The 17444-nt window shown below is 38.5% G+C and overlaps 1 protein-coding gene across 2 annotated transcripts in view; it reads right to left on the bottom strand.

The window, feature by feature from the left end:
* Positions 1-17444, bottom strand: part of RSBN1 (round spermatid basic protein 1) — a 43703-nt gene that overhangs the window by 18316 nt on the left and 7943 nt on the right. For both annotated transcript variants that reach the window (XM_084755360.1, XM_084755359.1), the window contains exon 2: positions 10235-10908. In XM_084755360.1, the coding sequence (XP_084611486.1) occupies positions 10235-10908 (674 nt within the window). The remainder of the gene's footprint in view (positions 1-10234; positions 10909-17444) is intronic.

The following is a 17444-nucleotide window of genomic DNA, read 5'->3' as shown; positions in this document are numbered from 1 at the left end:
TCATTTTGGTTACACAGATGATCCTGGCATATTATAGCCTGACCTGGACTTAAGGGGGGAAAAAAAAAACCTAGGAGAAAGACAGACAGACAGACAGAAAGAAAATAATTTACCACTACACTGTACCCAAAAGAGAGTAATTACGGTGACTAGAGACTTGCAAACCAGGCAAGTGAGAAGAAGTACAGTTAAGAGTCTTATTTTAAATATTGACAAAAGATTAAGAGAACACAGTAGTCTTCAAGTACTCTGAGGCCTAGTTGTCCCCCAGAGTGCTGAAAAGCTCAGTCTCAGTGTGGTGATGCTGAGATATGGTAGGACTTAGTGGGAGATAATTGGGACACTGGGGTTGACACATACGACATAGAACGTTCTGAAAAGATTGCTCTGCCAGATGGCCACTGGATCACACTTACCCAGAAGGGAGCCAAATGCAGGCCAGTGACATGCCTTGAATCCCTAGAATTCTGAACTAAAAATAAACCTTCTGTCTTTATAATGTACCTGGCCTTTGCTAGTTTGTGACAGCAACAGAAAGTAGACTAAGAATTTTAGCACAAGGGAGTAGATTTATATAACCTCAAACAAAGAATAAGAATTATAAAAAGCCCAAATCATTTGTTTACTATAAATTTATATTATATGCCAGGGACTGTCCTCGATACAGATACAGCAAGCCAAACCTACTCATGACTCCTTAAAGCTTATAGTCTAGTGAGACAAAACAAACAGTTAATTGTAAACTGTGAGGTCTTCAGAATAGAAAATGGGACACTATGTACAGAGTATAAAAAAAATCCCAATCCAGAGTAAAAAATGTCCCTTAAAGTAACACTAAGCTAAAAATCTGAGGACAAACTTAAAGACAAAAATCTATTAGGAACTACTAGCACTCAGGAGGCAAAGGCAAGGAAATTTCTGAGTCTACAGAGTGAGTTCCAGGATAGCCACAGACAAATCCTGTCTCAAAAAAAAAAAAAAGAGGAACCCATTAGGTCTAAAGTAGATCCCAAATTTGCCTCTGTCTTTGTTTTAGAGTTGGGGTCTAACTGTATGTCCAGGCTGACCTCAAACTCTAGAGCTCAAAAGATCTTACCTCAGCTTTCCACATAGCTAGAACTATAGTATGTGTCTTCACAACAAGGCATAGTTGCCCTGTCAGTTTTTAAGGCAGGGTCTCACGTAACCCAAGATGGATGGACCTCGGACTATGTAGCAGAAGATCACCTTGAAGTCTGGTCCTCCTGCCTCACCTCCCTAGTGCTGGGAGTACAGGTGTATGCCACCATATCTGGCTTAAAATGTGCTGGGGACGCAACCCAGGACTTTGTGCATGCTTGGCAAGCTTCCTACCACAAGCGTTACATCCTCAAACTCCCATATTTGCCTTTTGTTTTTATTTTTGTCTGTTATAGTGTTCAGAGAAACAGGGGAAAGAGACCAGTTAGGAGGACTCTATAATATTCAAGTAAGAAATTGCTCAAAAGCAGTGAACTGATTTTAAAAAGGGTAGGAAGAAAAAAAAAAAAATATATATATATATATATATACACAAAGTATCAAGGAGATTCAACTGTCAGGACTGAGCCAAAGAGTGGATCTGACAGAAAATAAGAAAATGTATCAAGGATTACCACCAACTTGTATCCTTTACAACTAGATAGAAAATATTAGTAATTTTCTCTTCTGGAAGAGAAGTTTGGGTGGGAAGATGCTATCTTCTTTTTTAGATAACATGAATTTGAAGCATGGGACCGGTGGGGTCAAGACCCCAAAGATGTGCAGGGTCTACGAATGTTACCTTATCACAGGGGGATTTTGCAAGTATGAATAAATAAGGATACAGAGATGGAGTTTAAAGGCAAGGAGGCCCCAAAGGTAACCCCATGCATCCCCATCTCTCTTTCCAAGAGTCCTAAGAGGGAGGTGCAACATATCCTAACTCTCTGGCAAACATGTAACGGTTCTTAGCTAAAGAAATTTAAAGCCCCAGAGAAAAAACGCTGATAGTTGGAGCTTCACTCACTGAGTCACATGTGACTCACAAGTGAGGTCTTATTTGAGCCACTGAATCCTGATAACAGCTGTGAAATCTTAGAAAAAAAAAAAAGTTGAAATCCCAGGATATACATGTGGATAGACATTCACACCAATAATTACTACAGCACAGCAACATTATAAAACAGCAAATGCCCAAGAACAAGAGAACTACAACACCTATGCCCTCAACACAGAGGCTGCCAGCCAATCAGTGAACTAGTTTTGTACAACGTTAACTCTCATACAACACTGTTGAACCCAAACTAGGATCCTAAAGAATAAGCCATGTTTTATGTTCATGCTCTGCTGAGTGCTCTGTGTCTCTCTTGTCTAAACACAACCTGGAGCAAGTAGACTACCCAGAACCTGTAGTTAACCTCTCAACACATTTCCTATTTAGGGAGGTATATCAAATGCAGGCCTTCTGTCTAAAGAAACAGGGATTTACCAGAGGCTTCTTCCTCCTGAGTGCCTAAAGAAAACACAAGGTCAGGCTTCAAAACCAGAGTGACAGCCATGATGGCATAAGCTGGACATGAGTCAGACAAGTGTCACCGGCTAACTAACAACCAGTAAGCAAGTTCCTAAAGTGATGGACACTGGGCCACCTACCAGATTAAGAATATCCCATGACAAGTGCACTGTGAACACTCACATACATCTCCCTCTCCTTCCACAGTAGATTAAGGTTGCTAGCCTCTTGGGTACTAGAACCCAAATTTAAATGAAGACTCAAAATATACATAATAGTAAAGTGTGTGATTGTTAAAAATTATATATAAACTATAAATTCAAGACAAAGATTTGCTTCTAGAAAAAAAAAAGAACTTGTCTTTCAAAGGACACATACAAAGCAGCAATTCATTTATATAATTTATCCCCTTTTCATATAAAATAGAGGAGGCAAAGGCTAAAAAAAATGGGTGTGGCTTATTATTATCAAAGATACTAAAGAAATGGGTAGTTTCTGTTTGCAATGGTAGAAAAAAATCTCTGGAAATGGACGGTGATGATGATTATGCAACATTCTGAATGTAATTAATTCCATAGTATCACAGCCTTTAAATGGTCTGATGGTTAAATGGTTAATGTGTATTTTAAAATGTGGACTTATGATATGGATGAGTTAATAGAGTGCTTATCAAACATGCATGAAGTCCTACGCTCAGTCCTCAGCACAGCACACACGGTGCTGGTGGCACTTTCTGTAGTCCCAGCATTCAGAAGGGAGACAGGAGGGTAAGAAGTCCAAGTCCTCTCTCCAGCTACCCAGCAGGTTAAAGGCCAGTCTGGGAAGCGTGAGACTATCTCAAATGAATAAACTAAAAAAAGCGGGCTGAGGGTCAGACTCTAGAACACAAACAGGCCAAGTGCAGAGTGGGAGTATCTTCCCTAAGAGACCAAGAGGTGAGCAAGGGGCTGGGAGAGGACTCAGTCCATCAAGTGTTTACTACATAAGTAGAGTGCCTGACCTCAGACCCCAAAACCCTCTAAGTACAGCGCTGGGGAGGAAGAGACAAGAGGAGCCCGAGAAAATTAGTGAGATCCTAGATTCAGTGAGAGATCTTGCCTCAAAAAATAATATGGAGAATAAATGAGGAAGACATGTGGTATTGACCTTGGGCCTATACACACATGTGTGCAAACACACACACACACACACCTCACATATACAGACAAAAGTAAATTTTCAGTCCTGAAGGATAGGCGATAGGCAAATAAGCTGACTTTCCTAAGCCAAGTCTTCACAAACCTTATAAAGAGATAGAAGTCCCAAATAATTTCCAATCCAAAAAGAGGTTTTAGAACAATATTGTACCATATAGATGTTAGACAAGATTATGCCTCAGCTTATGATGTTATGAAATTCTACCTGCATATAAAATGAAAAGAAATATAGTAATTGTAGACAGTATGTGATGTAAAACAATGCCTCTTAAATTACCCTGTTTACAGGAATTGAGTCATCTGGGACACTTATCACAGACTTAACTCCAGATTTAATGAATAGGAATCTCCAAAATAAACCCGAGACTATGACATGTAATTTTTCAATGAAAACTAAGAACAAGTTGAGTAGCATTATTTCTTAAAGTATGTTATAGCACAGTGGGTGGCAGAAGAAACATGTCAGGTTATCACAAGGCGCTAAGTAAGAAGAACAGAGCAAAACAAAGTAAAGCTGCCATGAAAGCAGAAGACAGTGGCAACAGGCAGAGCCCCCGCCTTAGTAAAATCAGGAAAGAACAGTGTGGAATTAACCACAGTTAGCAGGTACTCAAACAACCGTGTTTGTATTACCACAAAATATTACCCAACTACCTCTCAATGTACACACTGCTCTATGCCAACATACACATGGCTTTTTAGGCTAGAAACATGACATTACAGCTACATCATTTCTGACAGTTAAGTAAGCCCCACTGTGTATCCAATAACACAACTTCTAAAGGCGCACGCCTTTAATCCCAGCACTCGGGAGGCAGAGGCAGGTAGATCTTAGTGAGTTTGAGGCCTGCCTGGTTTGCCAGGACTAGAGGGGGGAAAAAAGGCTCAAAAGAACAGCAAGCTTGAGATGGACAGGAGGGATGGATTGTTCCATAGAACTTGTACTTCAGGAAGAAGCCTATGTAAGGGGATTGTTTAAAAAACAGAAAGGAAGAAGCAAGCCAGCAGTCTTCCTAACCTTGTGACCTATGAGTAGAAAAACATTCTTTAAAACATCCTGTGGAAAAACACTGGGTGGGTCAAAGTGAGTTTATTATAAACTGTACTAAGAACTAGAGAAAATGATTAAACCTGCTTTGTATGTTGTTTTAATTTCGAAAGGCAGCAACTTCAAATATTTATTTTTCCCTTTACACAGTGCACTAATGCTTAGAGAGCCTCAAGGGTTTAGTTATTTCCCAATTACACACCATTCTGCTAATTCCACTCTTGATCACAACTGTCAACATTACAAAAATGTCAATATATTAGTCAAAGGTTAGAGAGTTAATAACCTTATCCTAACACGATAGGGAAATAAATTATTGTTATTCTATAAAACAAGACATTAAAGTTGGACAGTCCAATCCTACAGAATGTTATTATTTTTAAGAATATTATTATAAAAGTAACATTTGTAAATAATGCTACCCAAATAAAGTTATAAAGGTATGCTCTTACACAAGCCAATGGCACAGTGGAAAACATGCCTAACTACATTTTCCTAAGTACACCGCTCAATGAGATTTCCAATCTTAAATACAGAACTTCTTCGAAGAGGGAAAAAAAAAACCACCCCAGAACTTAAAATCTGGACCCTTGCCCTGCAGCACCTATATATACACCCGTCATCCTTCATGTATACCTTCAATCTCAGTGACGTTCAAACAATTCCTACTTAACATTACTGTATTGTTAGTTTGGTACTGTTTTCATGTGCAAGTCTTGTACAGATTTAGCCTGGGAGTGTTGGAAATGCAGCTCCATGTGGATGGAGACAGCTCAGAGGTTAAGAACACTGGCTGCTCTTTCTGAGGACCTGGGCTCCACTCCCAGCACCACAGTTCCAACCATCGTCAGCTCCAGTTGCAGGGTATGTGACACCCTCTTCTGGCCTCTGCAGACACCAGGCATGTGCAAGGTACACAGACACACATTCAGGCAAACACCAATACACAGTGATACAGTAAGATTTTTGGTCACAAAAGGTAATGAGAGCCAGTGACCAATTAAAAATGAATACTCTTACAGAACTATAAAAACAGCTTATTGTCTTAATGCATGCATGTTCTCTTACAAATTCAAATTCACAAAGCTGGCCTTTAGCACTCCCTAGGAGCTAAATAATCAAACAATGATCAATTTGCTTAACATAATGAGCTTACCTCCTGGAGTGTTAAAATATTTGATGACTAAAAAACAGCCCATACATGGATCTTAGCTTGAACCAATATAATAACTAAAAAATATAAAAGTAATAGCAGCTCTAACTTTTCCTACACAAAACAAGACTACAGTTTATGAGCTGAAGTTCCCAGGAGAGAGTAAAAGGGGTGCCTGTGGTTAGGTTAAATATTCTAAAAGACTAATTGACAAGAATTCTGTGACTGTGGCAATCTGAGATGCTTCAGCTCCCAAACTACCTTGGGACATCTTTAGCCTACTTAATAACCATTTATTGCCTACCTGTTTGACTTACCATCCTTAACATTTATCAGGTAAACCCTTCCTGGAATGTGCTTTTTATATTAACAGCCTCTTCCTGCTACAGGACAAAATTCTAAAGCAGTGCTTAATGAATCCTCACATGCATAAAAATCTTCTGCGGTATCTTCAAACATGCAAATTCTAATTTGGAAAAGCCTCAGTAAAAGCAAGAGCATACATTTCTAACAAGCACTGTGGCGATGCCAAAAACACACGGAGCACATTTTGATAGCAAGGTTCTAAAGAAAAGCCATAATTACAATACTTAAAGTCTACCACCACCACCACCACCACCTCAGGGTTTAGCAAAGCACTAGTCTTGGTGATGTTTCCAATTAAATTCCTAACTTGTAAACCTAACACTTTTACATCCTTACCCTACTTGACCCATCACATGCTAAATAACTTGTTAAATATTTATTTATGTGTGTTTATGAGTGTATCTGCACATGTCTCATGTGCATGCCCGCATATGCACAACGGCTGTAAGAGGGTATCAGATCGCTGAGCTGGAGTTACAAATATCTGCAAGACCCCAGCTAGTTAAATGGGTGTTAGGATCCAAACTTAAGGCCTCATGACTGCACAACAAGTGTTTTTAACCACTGAGCCATCTTACCTGCTGGCTATGTTATATTTTTATCACTCCATCACTGTTAACTCTAGGAAATAGATCCTAGGCTACCTTCCTTTCCAGGTATCTTCCCCAATTCTCACATCCACATGCAGATGCCTTACACCTTTGGCTTCACCTCTTCTCCACTCTACTACCATCTCTAGTTTGCCTACATGTTAATCCAAACCCTGTACTTTCCAACCTTTAGATCCACGTATTTGGCTACTAAGAAATCTTTCAAAAATAACCCCACATGTATACCCCCAATTCAAAATATCTCCAACAGCCAGTGCCTACTAGCTCCACAGAACAGTAGACAGTACTTGTCCAGCACACACAAAGTCTTGGCTTCAGTCTCCAGGACTAAAAATGGGGTAGGGATTAAAAAAAAAAAAAAAGCACTTCAAAAGGTCTCTTAAATAAAATAGCACCAGGCCCTGCACCAGACATCAGCTTCTTTCAACCCTGTATTAACTTTCCTTTATCTCCGTCTTCCTTAAGCCACATCTTAAAACTCGTCCTCTTTCACTACACCCAATCAGCCTCCACTTAATAATTTCTCAAATCTCACTCGTCTCAAAAACTGGTATCAGTTTGGACATGGAACTTTCTGATCTAGTTACTATAGTAACCTAGTCAGTTTTCTTGCTTCCAACTCTCTCTCTCTCTCTCTCTCCCTTACCCTTTACTTTGTACAAGTATAGTTTGTTGGTATTCCCCCTATCAAAAGCTACTAATGGTGTCCCTTCACCTTTAGAAAAGTTTCTTAGCACACAAGCTCTTCACTCTTGACTACCCCCTCAGTCTTGCTATTCTCTCTACCACCTTTCTCGTTCTAACCATTCTTAGCAATCAGAATGCCCCTTTGCTTCACCAAGCCCTTTGCAGCTCCCTAAATGTGGCACATCCTCAAGACTGTATATTTGCACAATCAAAATCCCTTTTGTTTAACAGTGACCATAGCGAGTTAAATACTGATCTTCTTTGAAGAGCTTCAAGCATAGCAAGCCTTAAAATGCTTTCTAAACAGCAAACTGCACCCACAACAAGATTTTCCCTGTGCACACCTGTTCTTCTTTAACAGTTTTATAATTGTCACTTTACTCACCTCCCACTAGGCTAAATTCATCAATTAGTCCTTTTAAGAACTAAGTATCCAGTGCCTGTTGGATGCTCAATAAAAGCTAAAAGCTTATCTTGAAATACAGTCATGAACAATTATTGCTACATGTTTAAACTATGAACAAAATTATTTTAAGCCTACAATTTTTACTTGTCTTTACTTATAGCCTGACAGAAGTACCTAAGACTATAAAACATGTATTTCCAAAAACCCCGTGTTCACTTACTGCCCAGCATCTAAGCATATTGTTATAAAAATAAAAAATAAAAAATAAAAACCATTAAAAACAAAGCTTCTCCTACTTTACGCTCAGACACAACTTTAGATAAAGCACCAATCTCTTTCCCAGTGGTCACAGGGAAGGGTCGAATGGTCTCGGTTTCCATCCTGACTCTTCTACTCACTAATGTTTGTGTGACTCTGGATAACAAATCAACATTTTCTTCAGTGGACAGCAGCAATAGATTGCTTACCTACCTCCTGGTTGTTTCAAATACGCAGATATGAATGCAAAATATTTCTACAAGCCATGAACAAATGTGAATTTCAAGTTTCCTGGAGCACAAGAGCAACAAGACCCACAGTTTTCAATCCTCCTACATGGCTAAAGCAACAATATCTAATTCCATAATAATCTAGCATATTCTTTAAGAGTACTTATTTTATAAACCACAAAGTAAATCTCCAGGTAAGTTGTTGGCACAGTCATTTCAGTATCAGCTCCATCTAAGAATTAACAGGAGGACAGAAATCAGCAGGGAACGCCATTTTGAGATGTCTCATGTAGTCTGAGTGCTGTCAGCACACAAACTCAACCTACAGACCAATATCAAAGTTTAAAAAATATCACTTTTACAAAACCATTATCTCCCCCCAAATTTCTGGCTTATTTTTTAGATGTGCTTGCTGGTCAGTCAGAATAGAAAATTCATTTCATCTCTCCAATCTAAAAAAGTGATGGAATTTGTGAACTCCGCTCTCAGCAGCACCTTTCTCTGTAAACTAGCTGTTCCTTGTTTCTTTTTCAGTATTTATAAAAGTAGGATTCTCTAACTTTAAAAGGGCAAAACTCCTTTAAAAAGAAAAAGAAAGGAAAACCTACTACAAAAGTCAGTGCTTTGGTACCTGATTGTAGTAACAAGGCCAAAATCCAAGACGAAGCCCTTTATTGCACATGGAGCTCCAACACCTTGGGCAGACTCATCTTGCGACCTCTCCAGATTAGCTGCTCCTGCCCTCTCTACTGCAGAGAGAACTTCAATTAGAGAAATCCTTACGTCCATAAATCTAAATTGGATACTCCCCTCCTTGGAGGCAACGATGGTAAGACGCACTAAAAAATTCAAGTCAGAGGACTGTTCAGTAAGTCTAAGTGGCTTGAATCCACTACAATGTAAGCAGCTGAGAGTCGGATTACATAACGTATACTTCAAAAAAATGTTAAGGGAAAAGAAAGGCAGAAAATCACTGTAAAACCTGAAAAAGCAGACTATATAATCTTTAAAGAGTGAAAGTCTCCACTAACCTGAATCACAGTATCTACAGTATAAACCTAGTGCTGCCCATTCATACTCACAATCTTTCTGAGAAAAGCAAGCAAAAACACAAAAAGTGTTTAAAACCCTCAGATTCTTTATTGTCCTTTTTAAAACTCTACAATAACTCCATTGAAAGGAACACTTGGCTAAAAACTGGTTAGAAAGGAACGTTTCCCTGCTGACTTAAGCCTAACTGCCCAAACAAGGCTTCAGAAAATGTCTTTACCTACAACAGTGCTCAGGCAGAGGGAGCAGGGGCCACGGTGGTCCCTCCAGTGACATTCCTGAGTCACACAAATGGGGTGTATTTCTGGGATAGACCGCCAACAAGTTACTGAAAGAACTTAAGCAAAACCCAGTAAATAAAGAAGCCAACACTCTAATGCGAGCTATTCGGATATCGGAGTCTTAACTGATGCTGCCCGGAGGCTATTGTGTCTAAATCACATTCTCTGCACTAACATTACCTGAATATGAAGTCTGGATTCACGTTTAAGCTGATTTCCATAAGCTCACATTCATGTATGAAGCATTTCTTCAAGCAAGTAGCAAGCCCCACACCAAAGGTCTCAGCAATTGGGCATTACAATTTGAAGAAAGACAGTCTGAAGTACTTTTATTACCAGCAATTGTTATGTGTGCAGGTGTGTTGTACAACAAAATGAAATTAATACTGTTGAGATACTGTATTTACTATCCAATTAAACAATAATTTTACCTTACCTGAGTGTGAAAATTTGAAATGGTGGTTGTTTCAATATCTTTCTTGCCCAAAATTTCCATTTTCACTGGAGTGTTGGGAAAATTAAAAGCAAAGTAGTCCAAGAAGTCTGGGAGATAGGCAGCCGCTCCATGCACTATTGCTAAAGCATAGTAGGCAGCATTTTTTTCATTTTCACTGAATGTCAAAGCAAGAAACTCCTCAGAAAATCTCTCCATCTCCATTGGAGACAAAAATGAGAGTTCGTCCATGTACGCATGAAGGACAAGAGCACCGCCATTGGACTGCTGTTCTTCATGAATAAAGTTGCTAAATTTAGTACCTGTTTTTAAGAAATTTCTGCGAATAGAATGTTCTTGGTGCGTTGTAAAAGGTGTCTGTACTCCCTGGGGCACCCGATATTCTTGCATGCCCAAATTTAATCTGCACAGCTGTTCATCCTTCAGATACCTGAAGGACTCCTTATTAACTCCTGAAGTGCTAGTTAGCTGTCCTTGGGAAAGACTGTCCTTGCTGATGCGGGTCAAGCCAGCACAGACGGTTTGGACTTCCTTATTGTACATTTTAAGGCGTCTTCCTCGCATGTCTTCTCGGTGTTTCTTTTTCTTTTTCTTCTTTATTTTCTTCAAGACAAAATCATCAGCTCTCTGGGTTTTACCATTTTCATCTGCTGTTTCTGGCCACAATAATTAAAAATAAGTTAGTTGCTAGGACTAGTGTCAATATACATGTGTCTAAGGTATTTGATCTAAAATTAAATACCCTCTCCTTAATTTCTGAGAATTTGGTATTACATCTTTTAGCATTAAAAACAAAAATGAGACAAAGATCTTAAAATACAGTAATATTCTGGGTCAAAAGTTATACTTAAAAAAAACAATAATGAGTTACTAGTGGAACTACAGTTAAATGGCATGTAACATTTACTTACTATGTATAAGGCCACGGATTCAATCCCCAGCAACACACACACACACACACACACATACACGCAAACACACACACAGGATATATTTAATATGACTTATAATAAAGCTAAAACATTGCAGCGGTGTGTGCTACACCATATGGAGTGTTTATTTGTTTAATTACTCTTACAAAATCTAAACTGATGTTGTTTCACATTTGCTTTCAGTATACTTCACAGTTGAGCCAAAGACAAATTAAGCCATAAAACACTATTTCTGCCTACCAAATTAAATTTTTAAAAACTGTGTTGTCTTGCAGGGGTGGGGTGGGGCAGGGGCGACTCTACTACTACAGTAAACTGTGACAAAGGCTGCTACTCACACCTGCCCAGCTTCTTCACTGCTTACCTCACTGGCCCTACCCACTACCCTTCACCACAAGGGTCCTTGTAGTCCCAGTCTTTTTCTCCCTTTGTGTCGTGCTGCATTTTTCCCATCCCCTTTTCCTGCTGTGTCTCCAAAAATGATCATCACGGAGACGTCACAATATCCTTTTGAGCCTAGCATGGTAGCACTCATCTGTAATTCAAGCTTCTGGTAGGTTGACAAAAGATTAAGAATTGAAAGCAGCTAGCCTGGGCTCTGAGACTAGATTGTCTCAAGGTGGGAACTGAAACAGAAGCCCCTTTCTTCTTCTCAAGGGGAAAAAGTAAAATAAAGTCAACACAAACAGGAAGACATCAAAAAGAAAACACAGAGGCAAGGCCCAGGAAATGGTGACCACTGTTGGACAAGGTTTACTGTGCACACAGCACTCTGCACACAGCACTCTGCACGCAGCACTCTGCACACAGCACTTCATTCTTACGTCCTCTCTGAGGAAGCTGTTCTCCACACGGTTTTATGGAGGACAGAGTGAAATGTAAAGCAGTAAAATAGCTTACCCAAGATGACGTACAGATGGCAACTGGAAAATCTTTAGACCCCAAAATGGCTAATCCTTATTTTTAAAACTGGTAAAATTTTCACAAATGACAATTTGGTGATATGTATCACAAGCCTTGAAAACACATATAAACTCTAGATCTAGAAAATGCACTTCTAAGTCAAAGTAATGTAAAAAATGCCTGGGAGATCTACAAAGATAGCCAGGACAGTATCTTTTAAAGCAGCAAAAGCGAATCCGCTAACACGTCTAATAGTGATTAAACTCTGATAGCTACATACTATAAATGTATTACTCAACCATTACATAAATTAAATTATGGAGTAACAGAAATTACATAAAAATAATGTTATAAGAGGCAGGTGTGGTGGCGCACGCCTGTGACCCCAGCACTCAGGGATGCAGAGGCAAGCAGATCTCTGAGTTCAAGACCAGCCTAGTCTACAAAGTGAGTCCAGAATAGTCAAGGCTACACAGAGAAACCCTGTCTCAGAAAAAAAAAGAAAGAAAAGAGAGTTATAAAATGCTCATATTGTTACTCCTGTAGAAACCCTGCACTGATGAGAGTATGTGGCCAATGCAGCTTAGTGCTGTGCTCCCACCACAGCTTCCCATTCCAGATCTCACACGCGCAACTCTCCATCTGAATCCAGACTCTAAGCAATCTGAGGTCAAGAGTACATGGTGCCTTTTACTCCGAACATTTAATATATGTTTATTCTGACTTTTTACTAAGCATGCATTCACTTGCATGTACTACAGACATACACACCACGTGCTAGGTACACTCTGGACATCAGGGCTACAGTGCTGAGTACAGCACAGACACAATCTTCTCCCCTTTCTTGTATCTTATAATCTAATTGGAGAAAATCAAGAAGCTATAGTACTACCAGGCAGTAGGAGGTGAAAAAAAGGCCGTTCTGGATATTGGGGACGCTCCTTCTGTGAGGTGAAATTTAGAATGAGTTCTAAATAAGGAAAGCCGGGTATTAGAAGAGCTGGAGGTGAATTTCTTTTCTTTTTTTCTTTCTTTCTTTCTTTCTTTCTTTTTTTTTTGTTTTGTTTTTTTTTTTTGTTTTTTTTTTTTTGTTTTCCAAGACAGGGTTTCTCTGTGTAACTGTCCTGGATCACTTTTTAGATCAGGCTGGCCTTGAACTCACAGAGATCCACCTGCCTCTGCCTCCTGAGTGCTGTGATTAAAGGTATGTGCCACCACGCCCGGCTAGGGTGAATTTCTAAAGAGAAGCAAAAGTTCTAAAGTCGGGAAAAATATGCTTCACGTATGTATGTGCTGTATACATAAGGCACAGAAGAATATCTGGAGGGACAGATGCTAAAGTATTTCTAGCAGTTATCTATGATAGCAGGATTATAAATGTCTATCTTTTCTGCTTATCTATATTTTCTAATTTTCTATAATAAACATATTAATGTTATAATGTAAAAACTGGCTCAAGGTTTAAATAGCATGAATTTTCAAGCCCAATACAGAAAGAAATCTTTTATTTAGTAGTTAGAAAATACACCTGGCCAAAAACAAAAACAAAACTGAAAAAAAAAAACAACAACAACAAAAACACCACCCTTTGGGATGAAGTAGCAACTAATCTTCAAGTTCTAACTAATCTTCAAACTTAGTCTAGCATTTACAATATAGAATTTATCTACCAAGCAATAGTATTTCCACCATAAGCAATTCAGTTAACACAGATACCCAGTTATAAAACACTTACTTGGCATAATATATAAATAGTACCTAGTATAAAGATTCTATTATAAAACTACTTCAAATGACCATATAGTACAACAGTACTTTAAAATGCCAAGTCTTTAAAGTAAATAAACAATGTGTTTGAAAATTGCTTTAAAACAACAAAAGCCCAAGTATGGTGGTTGACCCTTGTGATTCCTGAATTCAAGAGGCTCAGGCAGAGGGAGATGACCTCTGAGCCAGCCAGGAGTGCAAGTCAGAATGAGAAACGGCCTCAAAAACAAACAAATAAATAAATGGGGTGAAAGAAAGAAGAACCCAATAAAATGACTTTTGATTTACAAACATCATTTAAATATAACTATATAACATACATAAAAGCAGATTGCTTGCACTGGTAACTAAAAATATAAGCAATCTTTTACTCCACACACAACTAGATAATTATACTTAAAACACTCAAGTCATTTATATTTTGTACCAAATAAAACTAACCTAAATACTTTTCCCAATAACAAATCAGTAATTTAGGCAATTTTCCCAAAGAATAAAATGTCATTCAATATAAAGGTTAGACCCAACTTAATAATACTCATCTAATTGCCCCCTACTAAAATCCTTTAGTATTTCATGTTGGGAGGAGGATAAGAATATCTCTGAAAATACAAGTTTTTAAATTTTAGAAGAGATATTCAGAAGAGGTGTGCAAAAAAGTGAATTATCACCTAGAACAGCCACGGAAATTAGCACCAAGAAGGAAGTGCTTTGAATGATATTTTCTGTATTACTATTTGCTTATCAGTGGTTTTTCTACATGGCTAAGTCTCTGTTCGTTTTAGCCCAAAACACTTTTATAGACCAAAACAAAACACATACAGACACACACACACACAAAACAATGTAACAGCCTCAAAAAGAAAAGAAAATTAAATTAACTGTAAATTAATTGTAATCTCACAAATTTCAAATGCAGGCTCTTTTTCTCTGGCTGAGCTACAGAAAGTTTGCCTTTCTATGTAGATAAATTTGAGAGCATTCATCCCCTACTTTCTAAGGAATTTACAGGAACAAACAAAATTTCTTCTTAACCTACAGTGGTGGCAACTGAGAATGGCCTAAACACCTCTACACTGTTGGTTATTAGCCAAAGTCGGCCACTGCTGCCGTGTAAGGAAATGCAACTGCCTTTTTTTTTTTTTTTTTTTTAGTTAACACACACACACACACACACACCAAAAAACAAAAAATTTAAAAGTTAATGTCTACAAAAGAGAGAAAGGAGGGAAAGAGGCAGTCAATGCCTAAAGGCTTTATGATCTTTTCATTTGTAGTACAATGGTTTAGCTTTCCCATACAAAATGCATTCAGGAAATCACTTTCTTAGTTTTTTCTCCATAGTGAAAGAGCTAAAACTTAATCATCAGTTTCACTGCTGCTTTATTTTTGTTGTACATGTGCATAGGTGCCTCTGTAGCGTCAAAAGACAACTCTGCGGAAGTCGTCTCCTTCCACAATTATGTGTGTTCTAGGGATCCAACTCAAGCACCAAGCTTCTGCCTCCACAGCCCTTCCCTAGTGAGGCATCTTGCTGGCCTAGCACTGCTAGTTTCTTCCCCTGTCTTCTTGTATTGTTTTGTTTTTGCAGTGACACCAAATAACCCCATCCTTCCTCACACTCTTTAGGCAGCTGTTCCAACCCTCACATCAGTTCTTAACAACAAAGAACCAAGCTACACTTCACCTATATTAAAGAAAGCTTTTACCTATCAACTGAAACTTGATATACAGAAAGCTTGTCTTATTACAGAAAAAGACAGGGACACTGAGCTGAGAAACAAATTGCTGGCTCTCTTTCAAAAGGTCTACACTTCACACAAAAAAGTCCTCAAATTAGCTAATATCATCTATCATCAAATAACCTAGTTTATTTAACATCACATTAGTCTAGTTTTCACTAGTGCAAAAAAATTAGCATATAAGAGGTAGGATGGAGTTCACTGGCAGAGTACTTGTTTACCATTCACAAAGTTCTGGGTTCAATTCCCAGTACCATCATGTGCACCTACACACACCTGAACTATATCTTAGAAAATATGGTACCTATAACTCCTAAATATCATAGTAGATAAGCAAAAGCAAATAATAATTGTTTGTATCATATTAATTATAAAGAAAAAAAGAACTAAAGTTCCATTCTAAAAATTATCTTATTTTTTATTTTTGTTTTGGAGATAGGGCCTTGCTAAGTAGCTTGCTTTAAACTCAGATCCTCTTACCTCAGTCTCCTAGAAGTTAGGAGAATATTTTTTTTCTTCTCATGCAGGTAAAGTTTTATACAAAAACCTGATTTAAATGGAAAACCAAAAAGCTGCTCCTTTGAAACCAAGTTTTTAGGAGTTACTGTTTTTAACACTGTAGAAACATACCCTTTATGCTAAAAAAATAGCTAGCTAGGTAGAAACCCTGCTCTACCACTTCCTAAAACCACCCCTTTTCTCCACTATAGGAGTAGTTTTGTTTGAAAAAGGGTCTTCTCTCTATTTACCCTGAACTGACCTTGAATCTACCAGATGGCTCAGGCTGGCCTTGAATTCATGATCCCTGCCTTAGTCTGCTGGACGCTGCCATTACAGAGTTACACGAACACATTCACCTTAAAACATGGTGGTGGTTGTTTTTAAGTTCTCGATAAAACTGACAAGAAGCTAGACAAATTTCCCACACACCCCATCACACACTTAGTGAACACACTGGCTAGTCTTCATCGCCGAACAGGCACAGCTCATACTATGGTTCACTCTTGGTCCTTACTGTACATTCTTGTTTGAACAGCTGTAAATACGCCTGTCATTACAATATTTTACAGGGTAGTTTAATGGCCCTAAAAATCTTGAGATCTGACTTTTCTTAAGTGCCCCCCATCGTAATTACCAGCAACCAATGATGTCTTTTATTGTTTCCGTGTTTTACTGTCTGTCTTTTCCAGTGCTGCATAACTGGAATCGCACAGTGTGCAGCCCTCCTAGCCTGGGCTCTTCATTACTGCAGGATCAACGCACTTACGGTTACTCTGTTCCTTTCAGAACTCAGTTTGGTTTTAGAGCTATAGTGGATGTACCACAGTTTGTCCATTTATCTATTAAAGAGCATCTGAATTGTTTCCAATTTTTTGCAGTTATGAATACAGCTGCTCTAAATTTCTGTGTAGGTATAAGTTTCCAAAACCTCTGTGTAAATAGCAAATTGTATGTGACCTGCCAAATCACATAAGAGTATGTTTAGCTTTGTAAAACAGTGCCAATTTGTCTTCTGAAACAACTGTACCATTTTGAAGTGCCACAGTAAATGAGGTAGCTTGTACTACACTGTTTCCTGCTGACAAAATGGGGGAAAGGAGACAGGAGTGTTCTTCCTGTAAAAATGTACAGAAGAATGAAAAATGCACATAAATTATGTGGCATAATCCTAGACTATAACAAATAGTAAACGTTAATTACTATTTTCACTCCCAAATCCTAAAGCCAGATGTGCTATTTAAGAACAGGTGGTAGCTCTATTGGTGAAGGGCTTGTGACACAGTGTGAGGACCTGAGTTCAGTCCCCAGCAAGGACCTGAAAAGGCCAAGCACAGTGACAAGCGCTTG

Source organism: Acomys minous, assembly GCF_964271855.1.
Source record: "Acomys minous genome assembly, chromosome: 14".
NCBI lineage: Eukaryota > Metazoa > Chordata > Mammalia > Rodentia > Muridae > Acomys > Acomys minous.
Note: the sequence above shows the minus strand (reverse complement) of the source record. Positions and strands in the feature narration are given on the sequence as shown.